This window comes from Aphelocoma coerulescens, chromosome 5, assembly GCF_041296385.1.
Source record: "Aphelocoma coerulescens isolate FSJ_1873_10779 chromosome 5, UR_Acoe_1.0, whole genome shotgun sequence".
Classification (NCBI taxonomy): domain Eukaryota; kingdom Metazoa; phylum Chordata; class Aves; order Passeriformes; family Corvidae; genus Aphelocoma; species Aphelocoma coerulescens.
In genome coordinates this window covers 44590815-44607498 of record NC_091019.1, presented here as the reverse complement: position 1 = coordinate 44607498, position 16684 = coordinate 44590815, and the positions used below count along the sequence as shown (strand labels likewise).

Sequence of the window (16684 nt, the reverse complement as noted above, 5' to 3'; positions counted from 1 at the left end):
ATATATAACTCACAAGAGGAAGTTGCCTAAAAGGAAAGAAGTGTGTTAAATGGAAATTAAGAAGAAAAGCCTAAGAAATTAAATGCTTGCAAGTGGCATTAAGACTGTGCAAAGACACTGAATCAGAGGCTCAGTGTAAGCCTAGAGAATATTAGCAAAATATTTTAGAACAGAGTAAAGAAACCACAATTAAATAAAAAACAAAAACCCAAAACCACAAACAAACAAACAAACCCACAACAAGAACATAAACCACCCAGCTCAAAAACTGGACATTATTCCTTCAAAGAAAAATGACAGCAAGCTGGATCAAGCTAAAAAAGTAAAACCATAATTAGGCCAAAAGAGGCACAAGAACAGCTTTACAAACTAAGTCAAAAACTCTTCAAACACAACAAAATCAGGAAACCTGACAGAAGGGTCAAAAGATGATCAGTGCGGAAGGAGAACATTCAAGAAGGAGGGAGGTCTTGGACCATCATTCATGACATTATATTTATTGGATGTTTCCACATCAACACAACCTCTTCATATGGCAAAAATCTGAAGCGTTATGAGTGGAAGATATAACTCAATTTATTTCAACTAATTTCTTCTATGAGGCATCAGGACCAGCTGGTATTCATCCAGGAGTTCAAAAGAACAAGTCGAGAAAATCCACGCTACTTGCACACAAACATACCAAATGGTCTGTTACCAAATACTCAAATCAGGAATGGAGGAAGAGAAAAGTAATGCTAATTTTTAAGAGGCTCAGCATAAGCAGGAGTCCCAGGAAACACCGAGACCAGCAGCCTGCTGGTTTGGCCAAGTGGACAGAAAATGTAGCAATCGAAAGATCCATACTTTGATAAACACCAATACAACAGGCTTTTCAGACACCATTATTTCAACACAGTCTTAGCAAGTTCCCAAGCCAAGACTTTGGAGAGTGAGGAGGATACACTCCACATTTCCTCTGGATTCACCCAGGGAGCCCCTCTGAGGAGACACCTGTTCCAGGCTCTGGGCAACACAGCCTCCTCTTCTACTCCTGTCTGGGTATCAAAGCTCTGTCCTAGGCCCTCCCTCATTTTCTAACTACAGGTGTCCCTCAAAATGTTATGTAACCATAACATTTCACAAGAGCACCTAAACTTTCTGACCCTATAATTCACGTATCACAACCTGCAGAGTAGCCAGCCACCCCCTTCTCACCCTCTGTGCCTCCCAATTGCATATTGGCTTCCTAATACTTTGCTATCAGCACAGGTCCCAGCTGTCTTTCCATACAAAAGGCCACAGGAGAATTCAAAATGCCCAACTGAGGTGCTGTTTAAGCAGAAGCTGCCAGTTCCTACACAGTAAACTTTTGTATTAATTGGTGTCCAGAATATGCTTCTTCCATACCACTGACAGCAAAATTACAAGAGCCTATGGAAATCCAGATAGTCAGGAAGCCAATGTACCTATTTCCACAATTTACATAACTTTTTTGCAGTGTTTTAAGACAACATAAAAAAGTACACAAGTTGTGAAAGGAAAAATTGTAATCAAGCCTTGTGATAAGACTGGGTGTAAGCTCTATTTGACTTTCCCACTAATGTAGGAGACATTTTGTTTTTCCAAACTGCACTTGCACAACCAAAGCCCATCTGAAAACAAAGCCAACTCCCTTCCGCATCACACTTCTGCTTCTGTGGCATCGTCTCATAATGCTTAATATGATGCAGTGCTGTACAGTGAAGATTCTTCCTCTGTGCAAGTCATTTGGGACCTGTCAGCCTTGAATGCACCTTCCCCCAGTCTGCTGGGAAAGAAATGCAACACAGCAAAACAACAGCAGTAGACAAGAGAGAGAGCAGAGAGGTTTCAGCTCTGACAGCTACCTCAGCTGCTACTGGTATCCTCAGTGAGGATATGCTTTGGTCAAGGACCTACTCCAGTCACCTAATACAGACAATCCCGGGGATCCTGCAGGGCAAGTGCTGAGGGTGCTGCAGGGTAGGCTCTCCCATCAGAAACACTGCAGACATTAATTTAAACTCCCATGCAGAACTTAACCCAAAAGCCAACTTCTGTGGGAGAGAAGGGGGAGCTGCCCTTGGTGTATGTCTGGGAAGGGAGCACCAGATGAAATGGGTAGAAAAAGTTCATTTCAGGCTATCACGTCCATTTATAGAAACATAGGCATTCCTGCAAAAGCCACAGTGCTATTTGGTCAGCACGCCCTCCCACACTGAGCCACATCCAGGATCCTGGAGAGTTGGCCACACAGCACTCCCTGAGATCCAAGTGCTCTGATCCACCCTGCCCTTTTTTTTTCAGGGAGAGAAAGGAGACAGGGCTGGAGAATGTCAACCATTAACTACTGTCACTACAAGCTACTACATCAACCATTAGCTACTGCCACTAAAATCTCTATTCTGATAGCTAAAACTCTGAGAGATACAGGGCCAAGCTAGAGGGCTGTGAGACAGATCACCATCTGTCCATATTTCTAACAGGGAATCATTTGAAAGCATGGGAATCCTCCAGCAGAGACAGAGAACAGCCAAAGAAATCTGACAGAAGTCCACTCAAAGACTGGAAGACAGGGATTCCACAGGACATGATACATTTCCACAATGCTTCTTAGATTTTCAGATGCTGCCTTTCCTGAAGGGCAAAAGGTACAGAACAGAGTTATCAGTGAAGCATCAAACAATGGCACATGCTCAGCACAAACAGCACTGTAGGGTCACCAGCTCAAAAGCAATGGCCATTCACATGCTGCAGACCCAAATACATGGCAAAACCCATCTCACCCACTACCCTTGGCAGACTTTTCCCCAGTTCAAAACAGGAGGAAAGGACACACCAGAAGTGACAAAGAGAACATTTTTCTGAATTTCATTCACAGCTTAGCACCTGTTTTGTCTATTTCAAAAGCCATCACCTAATCACTTTGAGACTGGCACTCCCAGCAAGCTGCAGATACCACCTAAAACCTCTGCCTCAGGCTGTTCCTGTTATGGAAGCCCTAAATCTCTGAAATCACATTGCAACTACATCAGAACAGATCCCACCTTAAGATCAGTAAGGTGCTGCATGATTTTTCCCCTGAGGCAGAACTTAATATGCAGCTGAAGTTTTCTTTCCTCCCAAATCACAGCACTTTTTATCAACCTCTGCTCAAAAAAAAAAAAAAAAAAAAAAGGCAAAATTACTGCAAAAGATCGTTTAACAGGCCCACATCCTTACTCCCAAGCCCATCAGCTGCTTGTTTCTTTGTCAAAACAGCAAGAAACAGGAACAAGGTCTCTCAATCAACAAAAAATCCAATACTGGTGGCAAAGCAATACAAATCAAATCCACAAATGTTCCTTGTCTGTGTGCAACACAGTTCTACACTTCTCTGCATGCTGCCCATGTCCCTTGCCCATCAAGTGACAACAGGGAGATAAACTAGTAAGAGTGAGATGCTTAAAACCCAGGCACAGCAGTTCAGCATGCACCATGGCAGCTGAAGGCGAGAGCTGGTACCTGGCCATCAGACTCCAGCTCATAAATTTCAAAATACCATGAAAACTTAAATTGCTACCTAAACATCCCCACCACCATGTTAGTTCTGTCATGCCAAAGGACTGTGTGCTTCCTCATCTCCATGTTACAGAAGAGCAAGTGTGTTAAACGAAGGGGCAAGACCTGCTGCTCCAGCAAGCACATACTCCTGCAAATGCCAGTACCTCAGGAGAGCGTTTCTTCCCGCTGCAGTCCTGTCACCAGGCAGAATGATGCTCAGTCTGGCATCAACGCAAAAGTTAGAAGCCTGTTTGCTGCTACCTGTCAAACACAGCCCCAAACAGGGACACAGCTGATGAATCAATACAACAAATTGGAAGCAGCACAGCCTTACGCAGACAGCTCTCTCCTATCCACCTTGTGTGTGGGACTTCACACAGATATCCAGCACCAAGGTGCTCCACAGGGAACACTGCTGATGTAGCAGGCACACTACTACTGACAGCTGTATTTCATAAGTATATCAGACAAATTCCTCCCAATATTAAAATACATCTGAAGAACATTAGTGAACTCTCCATAACACTTCTGCTTCTTTACCCCAGATCTTCAGCATGAAGAAATGTCCCCATATAGATTTTTCCTAGTCTTTCAAGCAATGAGAAGCCAGTAGTATTTTAATAACACTAATATATTAAGGCCAAAGCATCTGACATGCAAACTTCATTCTATACCTCCCCGCACATGAACTTGCATGACAAGGAAAAAGAATGGAAAACCACCTATGTATCTTCCTGTTAAAATGTGGAAAAGTAAAATAGTATAAAAACCAGCAGTGGGTAAACAAGAGAATGTGATCACCTCCACAGGTGTTCACACTCTTCTAGAAACTCTCCAGCATTGATTCAAGAGTGCTCAATCTAACATATCTTTGCACTTCAGATACACAGCCAACACATGGCCAGAAACAAGTGAGGTGATTCTGATACCTTACTAAGGATTGTTTGTTTTTTTTAAAGGATATTTAACACCTGGTCTGACTGATTCAATGATTTACTCTTCAGGGCTAACTTTGAACCTGAAGGTTACCATCAGTCAGCAAGCAGCGGTGATATGCAGGAAAGACTCTACAACGCGAAAGTTGTAAAGTAGGTATGTTTATTGCGGTGCCGGACGCATGGAGTGTAGCCCCAAAAAAACCATGCGGGCTGACTGTGGTACTCAGCTTGAAATATATCTGGTTACAAATTACATATGCATCAAGTTACACAATATGCCTATACATATTCATCATCTGTCTCCGCTTTGTATTATAATTAGCTTAGCATTCTATTACATCTGTGCAGTGCTGCCTGGTGGTCGTGGGCCGGGGTCTCTGGGATGAAGTAAAGTCATCCTCTGATGAAGTAAACACTCTGCCTCAGACTTAAAATTTTCACCTTGCTTCTTTGCACATACTCTCTGAGGTCTTGGTCCAAGTCCAAACCCCAAAGCTGGTTCGAGCCAGTTCCAAGGTCCGAAAGCAGGAATTCTGATCATCATGGTTCCCTCCCCTTATCAATGGTCTGGCATCCTATCCTTATCGTCCCATACATCCTTTCCCTTTGCCTGGCCAGTATAACAAATGTTCAGCAAGCAGTACATTGTTTAGCAAGCACCTGCAAAGCTTTGCAATACTAGCAGTACCCACAGCCCTCAACCCTTAAAATCTAAGCTTCTTGTATCAGCGGCGGTGTCCTGAGCAAACATGGCCCCAGCAGACCGAGATGATCCAGCAGACAGGGCTCTCCTCAGGACAGCGCTGCTGAAGTACAGCCTGGGGCCAAGAGAGCAGGAGCAGAAAGGGGGCAGGTACAGCAAATAAAGAAGCAGTGACACTTCCCTGCTTCTTCATGCAGTTGCTTGCAATTCTTAATGGAGAAGGACAACAGTGCTTGGTATTCAATAATAATAATTAAACTAAGTGACATGGCAAGGAAAGGAAAACCTATATAGTTGTAGAGAAATGAGCATAGGGAATAATTTACCATACTGGAATTACAAAACCGCTGTATTATACCCTTTGCTAACACTCCCTAATACAGAGTCTTTAACTGCAGCCAGGAAAAATGGATGCCTCTATTTTTTCCCCCTGCCCAACATCACCAGTAAACAAAATAGCTAGTTTTCATTCACTGTGATTATGCTTGACTATGGAAATAAATAGGTCTTCCCTGTGGAGTATGCTCTGTCTTTAATCACTGCCATTTCTGACTTCTCCGATTCTCTAAAAGGAAAGTCTGGGCTTACAAAGCAAAGACTATGTACTGAACTGAGGTCTCATTGTCATGTCAGTTCAACCGCCACAGCAGTGTGGAGTACCAAAAGGGTAGCCAAAGTTTGCTTTTCACAACCGTTATACTAAGCCACTCCTTTTGGGATGATGATGACTCCACACAGGCATATAGCACAAGCTCACAGCCTCATTGTCTGGACTTCTAAAGCACACTGTTGAGTAACTCCTCCTGAATAATTTTTAAAAAGTCTGACAGCAAAATGCTCAGTTACTTATTTGCTCATGTCAAGTTAGATGCCTTCAACTCTAAAGATTCCTTTAAAAACACATAAAAACCTGCCCACTAGAAGGGATGATAAGAGCAAAAAGGAAAGCTTAAATGCACTCAAATAAAGACAAGTACATTTTCTCTTTCCAAAAGATGTAAAGCAGTCCCCTTAATTCCCTAGTGCTGTTCTACAAACTTCAGTTCCTCAAATACCATCTCCAAGCATTCACCTCTTTTTGCATCAGCAGTATCTAAATAAATACAGAAACATAGAAAGAAGCAGCCTGCATTAGAAGCTACCTGAATTGAAAACCATTCAAATTGGAATGGCAGCCACCCACAGGCTGAACGGTCCAGGGTGGTGCAGAGAGTCACATGCAGGGGAGTACACTGCATCTAAAAGCAAGGGGAACAGGTCCAGCCTAGCAGCTAATGCCAGGTTCTACTTTCCTCTTCTTTGTGTCGGCTGCAGAGCCAGGCTCACTTCACTTATGCCCCACTGCATCAGTATTGGCTTATTCGCTTCATTCAACTGCTATGAGCAAGTGTTCCGGTGCAAGGGTCATGAAGCTATTTCCCTGATCATTTCAAAGCTGTGTAGAAATTTACCTCCTCTGAGCATTAGCCGGCTACAAGACAGTCGCAGCTTGAGCAAGTGTGTCACCGGCCTCTGGCACCCACATTGATACAAGAGTGCTCGGGGAGCTGACCTCACACTGCCTGACTGAACTTTTCTTTTTTTCAAAGCAACTGCTTGTGGAAACTCTGCACCTACTTTTAAGAGGTATGAAAATGCTAAAGTCCTTTGCCTCCAGGGCCCAATGACAAGTACTGTCTGCAGTAGACAGCTAATCTCCTTTGTCCCATCTAGTTGTTAGCAGCAAGAGACTATTGCAGCGTCAAGTCCAGATGCAACTGCAGATAAAAGGTTTGAAGGACACTGCCTGAAGCAGTTTCCCAGCACTGTGCTTTCCCCGGCAGGCCATTCATGATTATACTGAATCACAGCCCTGGACTGGAGATTCACACACACAGGAAGTGGAGGGCACTGGAAAAGAGCCTGAGCCAAAGACCTCTTAAAGCCAGAACCATACCTAACCCCCATGCTGCCCCGAACGCTGTAGATGTAGGTCCCACTTGCCTCTGCCACCACCATCAGCCCTCAGGCTAACGCCAGTGGCATCCTTCCAGATACCAGCTGCATTTTCCAGAGGGAATTTCATGTAAATTCGTGTTATCTCTGCGGCTGCCCTTCAGGCCCTTACCCCTTAGCTCTTGTACATCTCTTGCTCCCTTAGCACTCTCAGTCTCCAGCCAGGCAGGTGAGAGCCCACCCCACATGCGTGGCCAGCGGGGTGTAGCTGCCCATTACCTGGTTCCCAAAGACCGCAATGGAGCAGGCGGTGGAGACCTCGTGGGAGCCAAACCAGACCGAGGCGATACGTGAGGGCATGCCCAGGATGAAGACCTGGGCCAGGGCACAGATGACCTGCCCCAAGACAGTGACGGGAAAGAGATGTGGCTTCAGGCTGCCCAGCTTCACCCAGGCACCCACGGCATTGAGGGCCGAGCCAGCCAGGGCGATGAGGCGCAGGCCCCTCTTGTCCAGCAGCCAGGCGACAGGGAAGAGCAAGGGGATGTAGATGAGCATGTAGCTCATGGAAAGCCAGTCGATGGCGAAGGCGCTCACGTCGTAGAAGCGCACGAAGACGTTGTTGATGCTGCCGAACTGGATCCACTGGAAGGCGTTGCACAGGGAGTAGCTGCTGAAGAGCAGCAGCACGGGCCAGCGAAGTCGGGACAGCTGCACCTCGGCGGTGGCATCAGCGACCCCTCCCACCGCAGTCGACAGACTCGGTGCCCCGGCGGGCTCCTGCAACACCATACCGGCACCGTGGTCCGCACTCGACTCGACTCGACTCGACTCGACTCGACTCGACTCGACTCGACTCGACTCGACTCGGCTCGGCTCGGCTCGGCTCGGCTCCCCGCCGGCACCACCTGCCCAAGACGCCCCGCCCGGCCGCCCCCGCCGCGCTCACTGGCGGCCGCCGCGCGGGGAGGCGCCCCCGGCCCGGCCCGGCCCGGGCCTCCCCGCCCTCCGCCCCGCCCCGCCGCGGGGCCGGGAAGGGCTCGGGCCGCCGGGGGAGGGCGGGCGGCACTTGCGGGGCGGCAGCCCCGGCTTGCGTCCTGCAGATGCGCTGCCCGCTCCGCAGCAGAGGGGCCGCGACCCCCTCTCCACGGCCGCCGCCCCCGCCACTGCCCGGCCGCGCCGGGGGCAGGAGAGGCTTTGGCTGCCGGTGATGAACAGGACGTGGGCTGAGCAGAATTGTGACCTGGGGAGGCTGTGAGCGAGTGGACAATGCCCGACCCCGCCAGAGATGCCAGAGTGGAGTCCTGGAGGAGGAACCAGTTTGGGTTTCGTTCGGGCTGGCCTCTGATGGTTTTTTTCGCGACATGGCACACTAGAAAGTGAAAATATCCAGTGAAGTCAAAGTTAAAACATCTCAGCGTCACTGAAGTAAAAGAGCCAAAAGTGGTGTTTGTTTCCCTTCTCATGGGGAATTCGCAGTTAATGAGTCAGCGCTTGTTTTCCCATTACTTGAGCAACGCGCCACTGGCAGATGCCTGCCTGGAGATCATTTATGATCTACAGTTCATTTAATTAGCATCATGTTACCTGAATTGCATAAACATTCCTCAGCACAAGGACACAAGTTTGCTGGTGGTGTTCAGCTCTCCTCCCACATTTAACACACAGGTCAAAATTCATTTGGAAAAATGGGAGCAGTTTCTTTTGGATGTTGTATTCCTGAAACAAAGGAATACAGAGTATGAAAAAGTGAAGTTTCTCTGGCTTGTATTTACTTGGTAGCTACATCATACTGTAGCCTTTTTACATAGTTGGTGGAACACTGTCAGAGGTTAGTGCTGCTGTCCTCTGAGTTACCTACCTACTGTCAGGAGCCAAGAGAGAAAAACAGCTTTGATGTCTTTATGTTCTTATTTACCATGCAAGAAAACAAACAAACAAAACCCCAAAACAAAACAAAAAAACTTTGCACAAATTGTTCCAAGGTGAACAAATGTCAGTTTAAGTGGTTCTTGCTGTGTATCCTCACAGAGCTTGCCTCTTGTCACCTGCTTGGGTTTCCTACTCCCAGCAGTGGCCAGAAGCAGAGCTAGAGACAAGCAAAGCCAGTGCAGTCTTCCCTATGTAGTCTGCTGAAAGCTCCGCAGGGCAGAGTTGCAAACCCTCCTACTCCCTCCCTCCTCAGCCCACAGGTTTACCAGTGAACCTCCAGCCTCGCCTGGGATGCTTCTCACAATGGTACAACATCATCATAATGTAGCCTTTTTACATAATAAATAAGAAAGACAAATTCAGAAGCAAAAGCCAGAAAAGAGGTTTTCAGTCCCATGTATTATTAAATTAGGCAACCAAAGTTAACTCGAAACTCTGCACTGAGACAGCAGAAAGAACAGAGGAGTTTATTGTAACGAATTTGTAAGCTAAATGTTATCAGGAATGCAATGAATGATAGCACTGCAGAGAGGCAGAGGAGAAAAGGAGCAGGAAAAAGACTATCATGGTTCAACAACTGCTTAGTCTGAGAACTCTAACGACATAACAGTGAGATAGTACAGAAAATTAACTTCTAGGTTGATAAGATTTGAAAATATCTTTATCAAATTTTCCACAATATTATACAGAAATCAAAGTTACACAGAGGCAATCACTATCATTGATTAAAGACCAGTCAAAAAACAGAATCAAAAAAAGAAATGTACAGGCAATTTTTAGGATGGCAATCTGGGTTTGTTCAGAGGACAATCATTTATTAAGAATCCCTTTAACAGAGCAAGGAACAAAATTTGCAGGTGATTAAGACATTATTGAGTTACTCAAGCCTAACTTAAATATGTCACCTGCATGTTGCATTGAAGTTGAAATGACTTTAGGACTGTAGCTTTAGTTATCTGTTACTGAAAGTATTATCACAGTCCATGGCATCTTTAATTTGTAAACTCAGATAAATGCAGGATAATGAAATTAGGGACTTTATGGCAGTCTGCTGTCATAAGGTCTCTGGCAGCAAAGAGGAAGATATCAGTGACTGAATGTGGTTTTCAGAAAAAGAACAAGCAGAAAAAGTATGAAGAAAACAAATTAGGAGTTGAGGAGATATTGTCACACATCAGGAAGACACAGAGAACAGTTAAATTTCTTAATACATGACTGAATAAAGGACACACACATAGACAAATCTTTAGATATACAGGAGACAACTGAGAAACTCATGTTGGGTCCTTTGCCTCCTGCCAGCCCTACTCCACAGTGGGGTCAGAAACAGTCTGTCATCTTGAGTTTTGTTTTAGTCCCACCTCCCACTCCTAAATTTCTCTCAAAAATCCTCAGGTTTACTCAGCATCAACATTAGATCTATAGCAAGTCAGAGCCTGCCAAGCAAGGAGCCATTTGCTCCAATGTCTTAGTCCTATCAGAAAAGTCAAATGCTAAGTCAAGAATTACTAAAACAAAGACTCTGCTGAAAATAAAAGCTGAAATCAGATGCATGAAAGCAGTGCCCAGCCTCTGGTGACTGCAGACTGTCAAGTGAACATGAGCCAGGCAGGGAAGCAACACTGGCTCCTCAAAGCTGAGTCAGACAAGTGTTTTTCATGCCTATAGGCCCACAGTTCCTTGAACTCCTGTCCTTGGAGTTCACTGACTCTGTGAACTGTTCAATCACCCTTTTATATAATTTGCTAGTTTCTAATTATAAAATACTAAAATAAAATCCCTGTGCTTTGCATTTCCTTCTCTCTCTATTACTGCATCTGTTTCTACTCACATGCCTCTTTCCCTTCTTGAAGCAACAGAGCAGCTGCTTTTGGATTTCCCTCATCACAGCATATTTATATAAAAATTTCTTAGCCATGGAAAATTATTTATATTTCAGGACAACCCCTTGAAGTGGATTTTAAAGCTAGAGGGAAATCTCCTTTACATGGAGATTAACATAAGTGCTAAAAAGCTTATAGGATCCTGGAGCCAAAAGTATCTGTGAAGATTGGAATGCACTAAATTAGAGGAAGAAGCAGGACACAAATTAAGTGTAACAGTGCAGGTCATCAGGTAGAGCCTAACCTCTGTAATCCTCTTCCCTATTGGTCTTAAGAAATCCAACATTGACAGTCTTGGAATACATGCTTCCTGTATGACCAATTAGTACATACAGCTCCTTTATGTTCTGTAAGGCCTTGCAACAAGCTTCCTATTCTCAAAGTCCACCCAATAAATATAAATGCTAGGGATGGTGACAGCAATGATAATCCACATGTCAATAGGGCTCAATGACAAGCAAGGTGATATGAATGGGTGATGAAAATTGGCTTGGAAGGTGTGCAAAAGATATAGTAGAAAATTACTGTGAAAAGTATAATTCCTTGGTGTCTTTTCTCTCCCACGCTGGTTCAGAGATCCAAGGAGTAAGTGAACAAAAGGAGAAAACTGCTAAGGAAAAGCAAATACTCAAGGATTTATGGGATCTTACATCCAGGCACTTCTTTACGTTCCCTTTAAATGGGAAGTATCTAACCTCAAAGGATCGCAGGATGTCCCTTGCTTTCAAACTCTCAGCCTTGTTATTTGTGCCTCTAAATTTCATCATTGCACTTACAAAACCTAACTAGTTTAGCTCTTAGGTGGCTCTACCACATTTTAACTGATAGCATTTAGGGCCAGAAGAACTGTCAGCAGATATCCCACACAACTTTTCACAATATACGTTGCAGGAAAGATTACAAGATCTCTGTCAGTGGAGGGAGAAGGTTTTCTATTGTGTTCAACACCCAAACTGCCTTAGTGATGTTCTTCAGAGGTCAGGTAGTTGTATCATTAAGACCAAATGATAAGACTCGAATAGCTGGCAGAGCCACTCATTTTGGGGTCACACCTAGATGCAGTGCTCAGCTGGAAACACACGGTGCAGCATGGGCTGGCAGGGCTGCTGCTCTGGATAAAGCCAGTGGTGCTCCCCGATAGAGCAGGGAGCCCTGCCAGCCCTCTGCTGGCACCTGTAGCTTTCTGCGTCCCAAGAGCCACCCAGTATAAAGCCTACAAAGGCAATGGATTAGTTTATTACTGTAGTTTTGATACACAATTATTTTGATACCCTTAAGAATCTTTCCTGTTACATTTTCAGTGTAAAGATCTGGGTACATGAACAGTGGTGGACAACTCCATTCATAACAGTGCAGCAGGCAACCTCTGAAGCACTCAAAATTTTGCAAAAATTACCTTCCTCTACACAAAACACAATGGCTTAGTTGCACAGTCATAAATCTCATCTAGAGAAGAATGCAGACCTACCTCAGAACCACCAAAGTTGTGCAGGGGCTAACTTTGAGCACCAAACCTGTACTGTTCAAAGCTTTAGGCCTTTCAAAAGTACAGCAAACGGAAGGGAAATAATGTTTTGCTCCCCTTCAGCACATTTCATGTGTAGCTCTCACTCTCTGGGAGCTTCATCAAGGATGCATCATCTGTGTCTATTTTACAGGGCCACAAAGAGTTATGGTGATTTGTGTGGCCCTGCCAGGGGCAGGGTTTTTGCTCCAGTCTGACACCTTCCAGCCTGGGCTGCAAGGGCTTGCCCAAGAGCAGCTTGAAATTAGCACTTCTTTGCAAATCCAATCACCCTGTTCAAAGCCTGGCTTTAATAGAGTAATGGCTTTAATTTAACCCTGTCCAGTTCAGATGTGATGTTTGTGTGGATGAATCCCGTAAGTCTGAACTGCAAAGAGTAGATGGGAGGGCATGGCTGAAGTGCTAATATTCATAGCTGCCTCCTTGCAGCAAGAAAAAGATGTAAAAGGAGTGCACAGCATGGAAGAGCACTTGAACGCAAGGTACCTCGAAGTGCCAGTTTCTGGTTAGTGCACACCTCTCCAGACACAGGGTGCTTATGCTACCTCTGCATGGCCTTCTGCAAACAGATACCAACTTGCTCTGCCCTATTCTCTGATCAGGCCAGATGAGAACCTGCTCTAATATAAAAACTGTGTAACTGTGGTTAGCCTGCTGTGCTGCTTGAGTATCTAAGCCCACCTCTCAACCATTCCTTGTGAAAAGCTGTGGAGATATAGATGGCTGTGAGGAAAGCTGTGCATAAGCTCTGTTATTGGAGCAAACCCACGTCACTCCTCTGCTGTGCACCAGGCACACACATGAGACACGAAGATCTCTTTGTTCAGCTCAGAATAAAAGAAGTGAAAAAAGTTCCAGTTAGCCTCAAAACTCAGCCATAATCTAGATTTACATGCCCAGTCCAGATCAGGGTCACAGATTAATTCCAAATACCAAAGCTTGAAGTATACAAGCCCTTCTTAATCAGCATCCTCCAGCCTCCATCTCAATGAGTCATACCAGTTCATGGCAATGACAGAATAAAAATATTTGAATCTTCTACTGCTTGCAGCTGACATTAATTAATAATAAAAGAGTGCTGGAAATGTGCATAGCCTCACTGCTGAACTCAGGCATGTCCCTCTTCTTTCTCCCACTCACACTACAGCAAAAAAAAAGAACCTGGGAAAAGTTCTGAGTACCACAGCACCAAACCACCACTGTTGTGCAGGGAGAAAAGTTGACTGTGTCTTAGAGAAAAGGACAGAACTGGTACAAGAGTTGGGAGGAAGGTGTGTTGTCTCTGCGTGGATGTCTCTGAAGCAGTAGAACTCACAGGAGCTGGTGTGTGCAACCTGAACTGAAAGAAAAATTATAGTCTCATGTTCTAACCCTTGGCAAGCGATGAATATATGCTCCCTAACATTTAGTTGGGTAGGGTTTTTCAGTAACCCAGAAAGCCTTTATGGATACATACAACGCTGCCTCACTGCTCAAATCTCCTCCAGATCACCAATCAATAAGGTGGCAAAAACACAGCAGAACACAGACAAAGTGAGCACAGGGCTGTTCGCTAGGAGAAGGTCTCACCATTTCATGCCATGCTTTGGTTTTTCTCTTCTTGATAGCTTGCGGTTTGTAAAAATACTTTGCCTCTTAGCAGTGATTCCTGATCTTCTTTGATCTCTGTGTGCTGAAGTATTAGCATCCAGGCAGCATTTTTGTATGACAAGTACTGCTTTGTACACTATGATCATTGCAAGAAGCAGAAAGAGGGTCTCTTTTGTGGGCTGCTGCTTTGGTTCAGCATGCAGGATGTTATCCTCTTGCTGATGCAGGCTGGCAGCTCTAATGGAAGTGAATTCTGAGATGGGATTTGTAAAACAAGTGCGTAAATGCTTTGGAGCCACAGCGGGCAACAGAGCTCCTTAGTCTGCCCTTTGCCAAAAGGAGTGCAGGTGCTGGCTGGGAGCGCTCAGCCTTCGCCCAGCAGAGGCCAGCACACACGCAGTGTTCGGCAGGCTGTGCTTGCACAGCAGAGCTGTCTCCCTCCTGTCTGGCCTTCCCCGGCTGGAAAAGAGCCTCAGCCTCCTTTGAGCACTAGATTATGTACTGCTCTGAGAGAGGTTTTCAGTGAGAAACTATGTAGTGCAACAGAAAGGCGCTGTCATCCTACTGGGGCAGGGACAGGCTTCCACAGGCCCAGCCGTCACCCGGTTTATCCAGTTGTGTGCCCAGAAGCATCCCCTTCCCTTGGAACAGCCAGCACCACAGTGCTCCTGAAGGCTGGGCATGGCCAGATAACATACACTTGAGAAATGCCAGATGCCACGGAAATGAAAATCACAGGAATTGCATTGCTGGTAAGAGCAGACAATCGAAAGCAATTTGCGATTATTGCCTTGGCCACCGCCCTGCACCTTGCTCCTCGTTTAGGTTCATTTGCAGTTCATTTGTGGACAACGGTGAGGGGCCACACCAGAGGACAGGCACTTAGCTACTTAGAAATCAAAAGCAGCATGTGAGGAGTCTTGAGCAGAGGCCCAGAGCCCGGGAAAGAGAAGCAAGAGACAGCACCAGTGCAGAAGTGAAGGAATTTTCTCACACAGCCTGAGCATGCAGTTCGTGCAGCTCTGCAAATAGCCTCAGGAAAAGGTCTTTTTTACCAGCCTCTGTTTGAAAGGGTTGAAAGGATATGTTGTCCCTTGCTGCTTGGGTGATAAGGACATTCTCCCGGGAGAACCATTCTTTATAACATAGAGAGACTGCCTCCCAGACACCTCACAATTACCAGAAGGAAACAGAGGTCAAAACCGGCTTAAATCATGCAGAGCGTGTTCTGTGATCAGGTTTCTGCGGGCAAGACCGGGGCAAAGACAAGTCAGATTGGAAGATGTGTCTCCTAGGAGCAGCAAACGCCAGAATGGCTGGGTTTGGCCTGAACAGCTGAGTGCAACGCCAGTAGGAGGCCTTCTAGCTCACAGTCAGCCATGCAAAAGGAGGACACATTAACTGATGATGCCAAGAATATTGTTTAGGTTTTGGAGAGGATGTTGTTGCAAACCCGTCTCCGAGTCTCTTGCTGCTTATTTTCGTTCTGAGTTGCAGTACTAAGTCTGAGACGTTACCAGTGAGTGGGCCTAGCAGTTCTGCGGGCATTACACAGAACCCCACCCAGTCTGAAGGATCTAGACTTTGACAGCTTTGCAGAAAAGATATTGGCTTCGTATCTTTGTGGGCATAGGTGACATATACATCAGGGTAGGACCTTCTCCAGCTGCAGCTAAAACCAAGCTTAGCATTTTATAGCCATGAGAAAATAGAAAGGTCACAGCAAAGAAGGAGATCTCTCACTGTAGGCAACACTGCAAGCTTTGGTGGGACTCTGTTGCATCCTCCAGTGAAGAGCATGAGCCTGCAGTGCCCTCCACAGCAAATCCCAAGCAAGGTAGGAGTAGCTTTTTTTTCTGACTGTAAACCAGGAAGCTTGGGAACATCAGAATGCGAAGGACTAGCAGAAGTGAAAGTGAAAAATCTGGGAGAAAATCCACCAGAAGCTCAAGGAGCAGAAGCAGAGCCTGTAAAGACAAGCTCGTTCAGAACTGGAGTCATTTGTCTCTCTCAGGCTTTAAAGGACAAATTCCAGAGAAAAGCACCTTGGGAAGAGCCTGTGTAGCCTGACTGGCTCAAAGCATGGCCTGTGCAAGGAATCAGCAGCTCTGTTTGTTGAACCAATGGTTAGAGTGAAGCCTATTGGTGTGAGATTTTGCAGAGAGGGGTGGTGTAAGACCCACTGAAATTGTTCCTGTAGATATATCCTGCATGTCATATATGCAGAAACCCAGCTCCCTGGCTGGAATAACCACTGTCCTTCCCTAAATGTGCTCATCCCTCATCCCAGAGCCACACAGACAGGGAGGGCCAGTGCAATTACCCATTACATCAGCACTGCTTTTGTAGGGTGGTGACACCCAGGCCAATGTGCTGACACCAGGCATCTCTGACCAGGGTGCTTCCTGTGCTGGCACAGAAACGGGAGGCAGGAGGCTCACAAACATCTGAACAGACCATGGCAGGAGAAATCACAGTGCTACCTGCACCTAGCCTGAGGACAGCTTGCTGAGGCATGGCAGTATTTGGTTATCATCTTGCTAGTGCAAACAGAGAGAGAAAATGTGCACAGCATGGCACATTACAGACTTTACCCAACTGCTCATGAGGGCTATGATGATGGGCCAAAACCCAT

The 16684-nt window shown here is 45.7% G+C and overlaps 1 protein-coding gene across 3 annotated transcripts in view; it reads right to left on the bottom strand.

The window, feature by feature from the left end:
• FLVCR2 (FLVCR choline and putative heme transporter 2) overlaps positions 1-7926 on the bottom strand; it is a 37696-nt gene extending 29770 nt beyond the window's left edge. For all 3 annotated transcript variants that reach the window (XM_069017914.1, XM_069017916.1, XM_069017915.1), the window contains exon 1: positions 7399-7926. In XM_069017914.1, the coding sequence (XP_068874015.1) occupies positions 7399-7911 (513 nt within the window). In that variant the 5' untranslated portion in view covers positions 7912-7926. The remainder of the gene's footprint in view (positions 1-7398) is intronic.
• Between the last annotated feature and the right edge of the window lie 8758 nt (positions 7927-16684).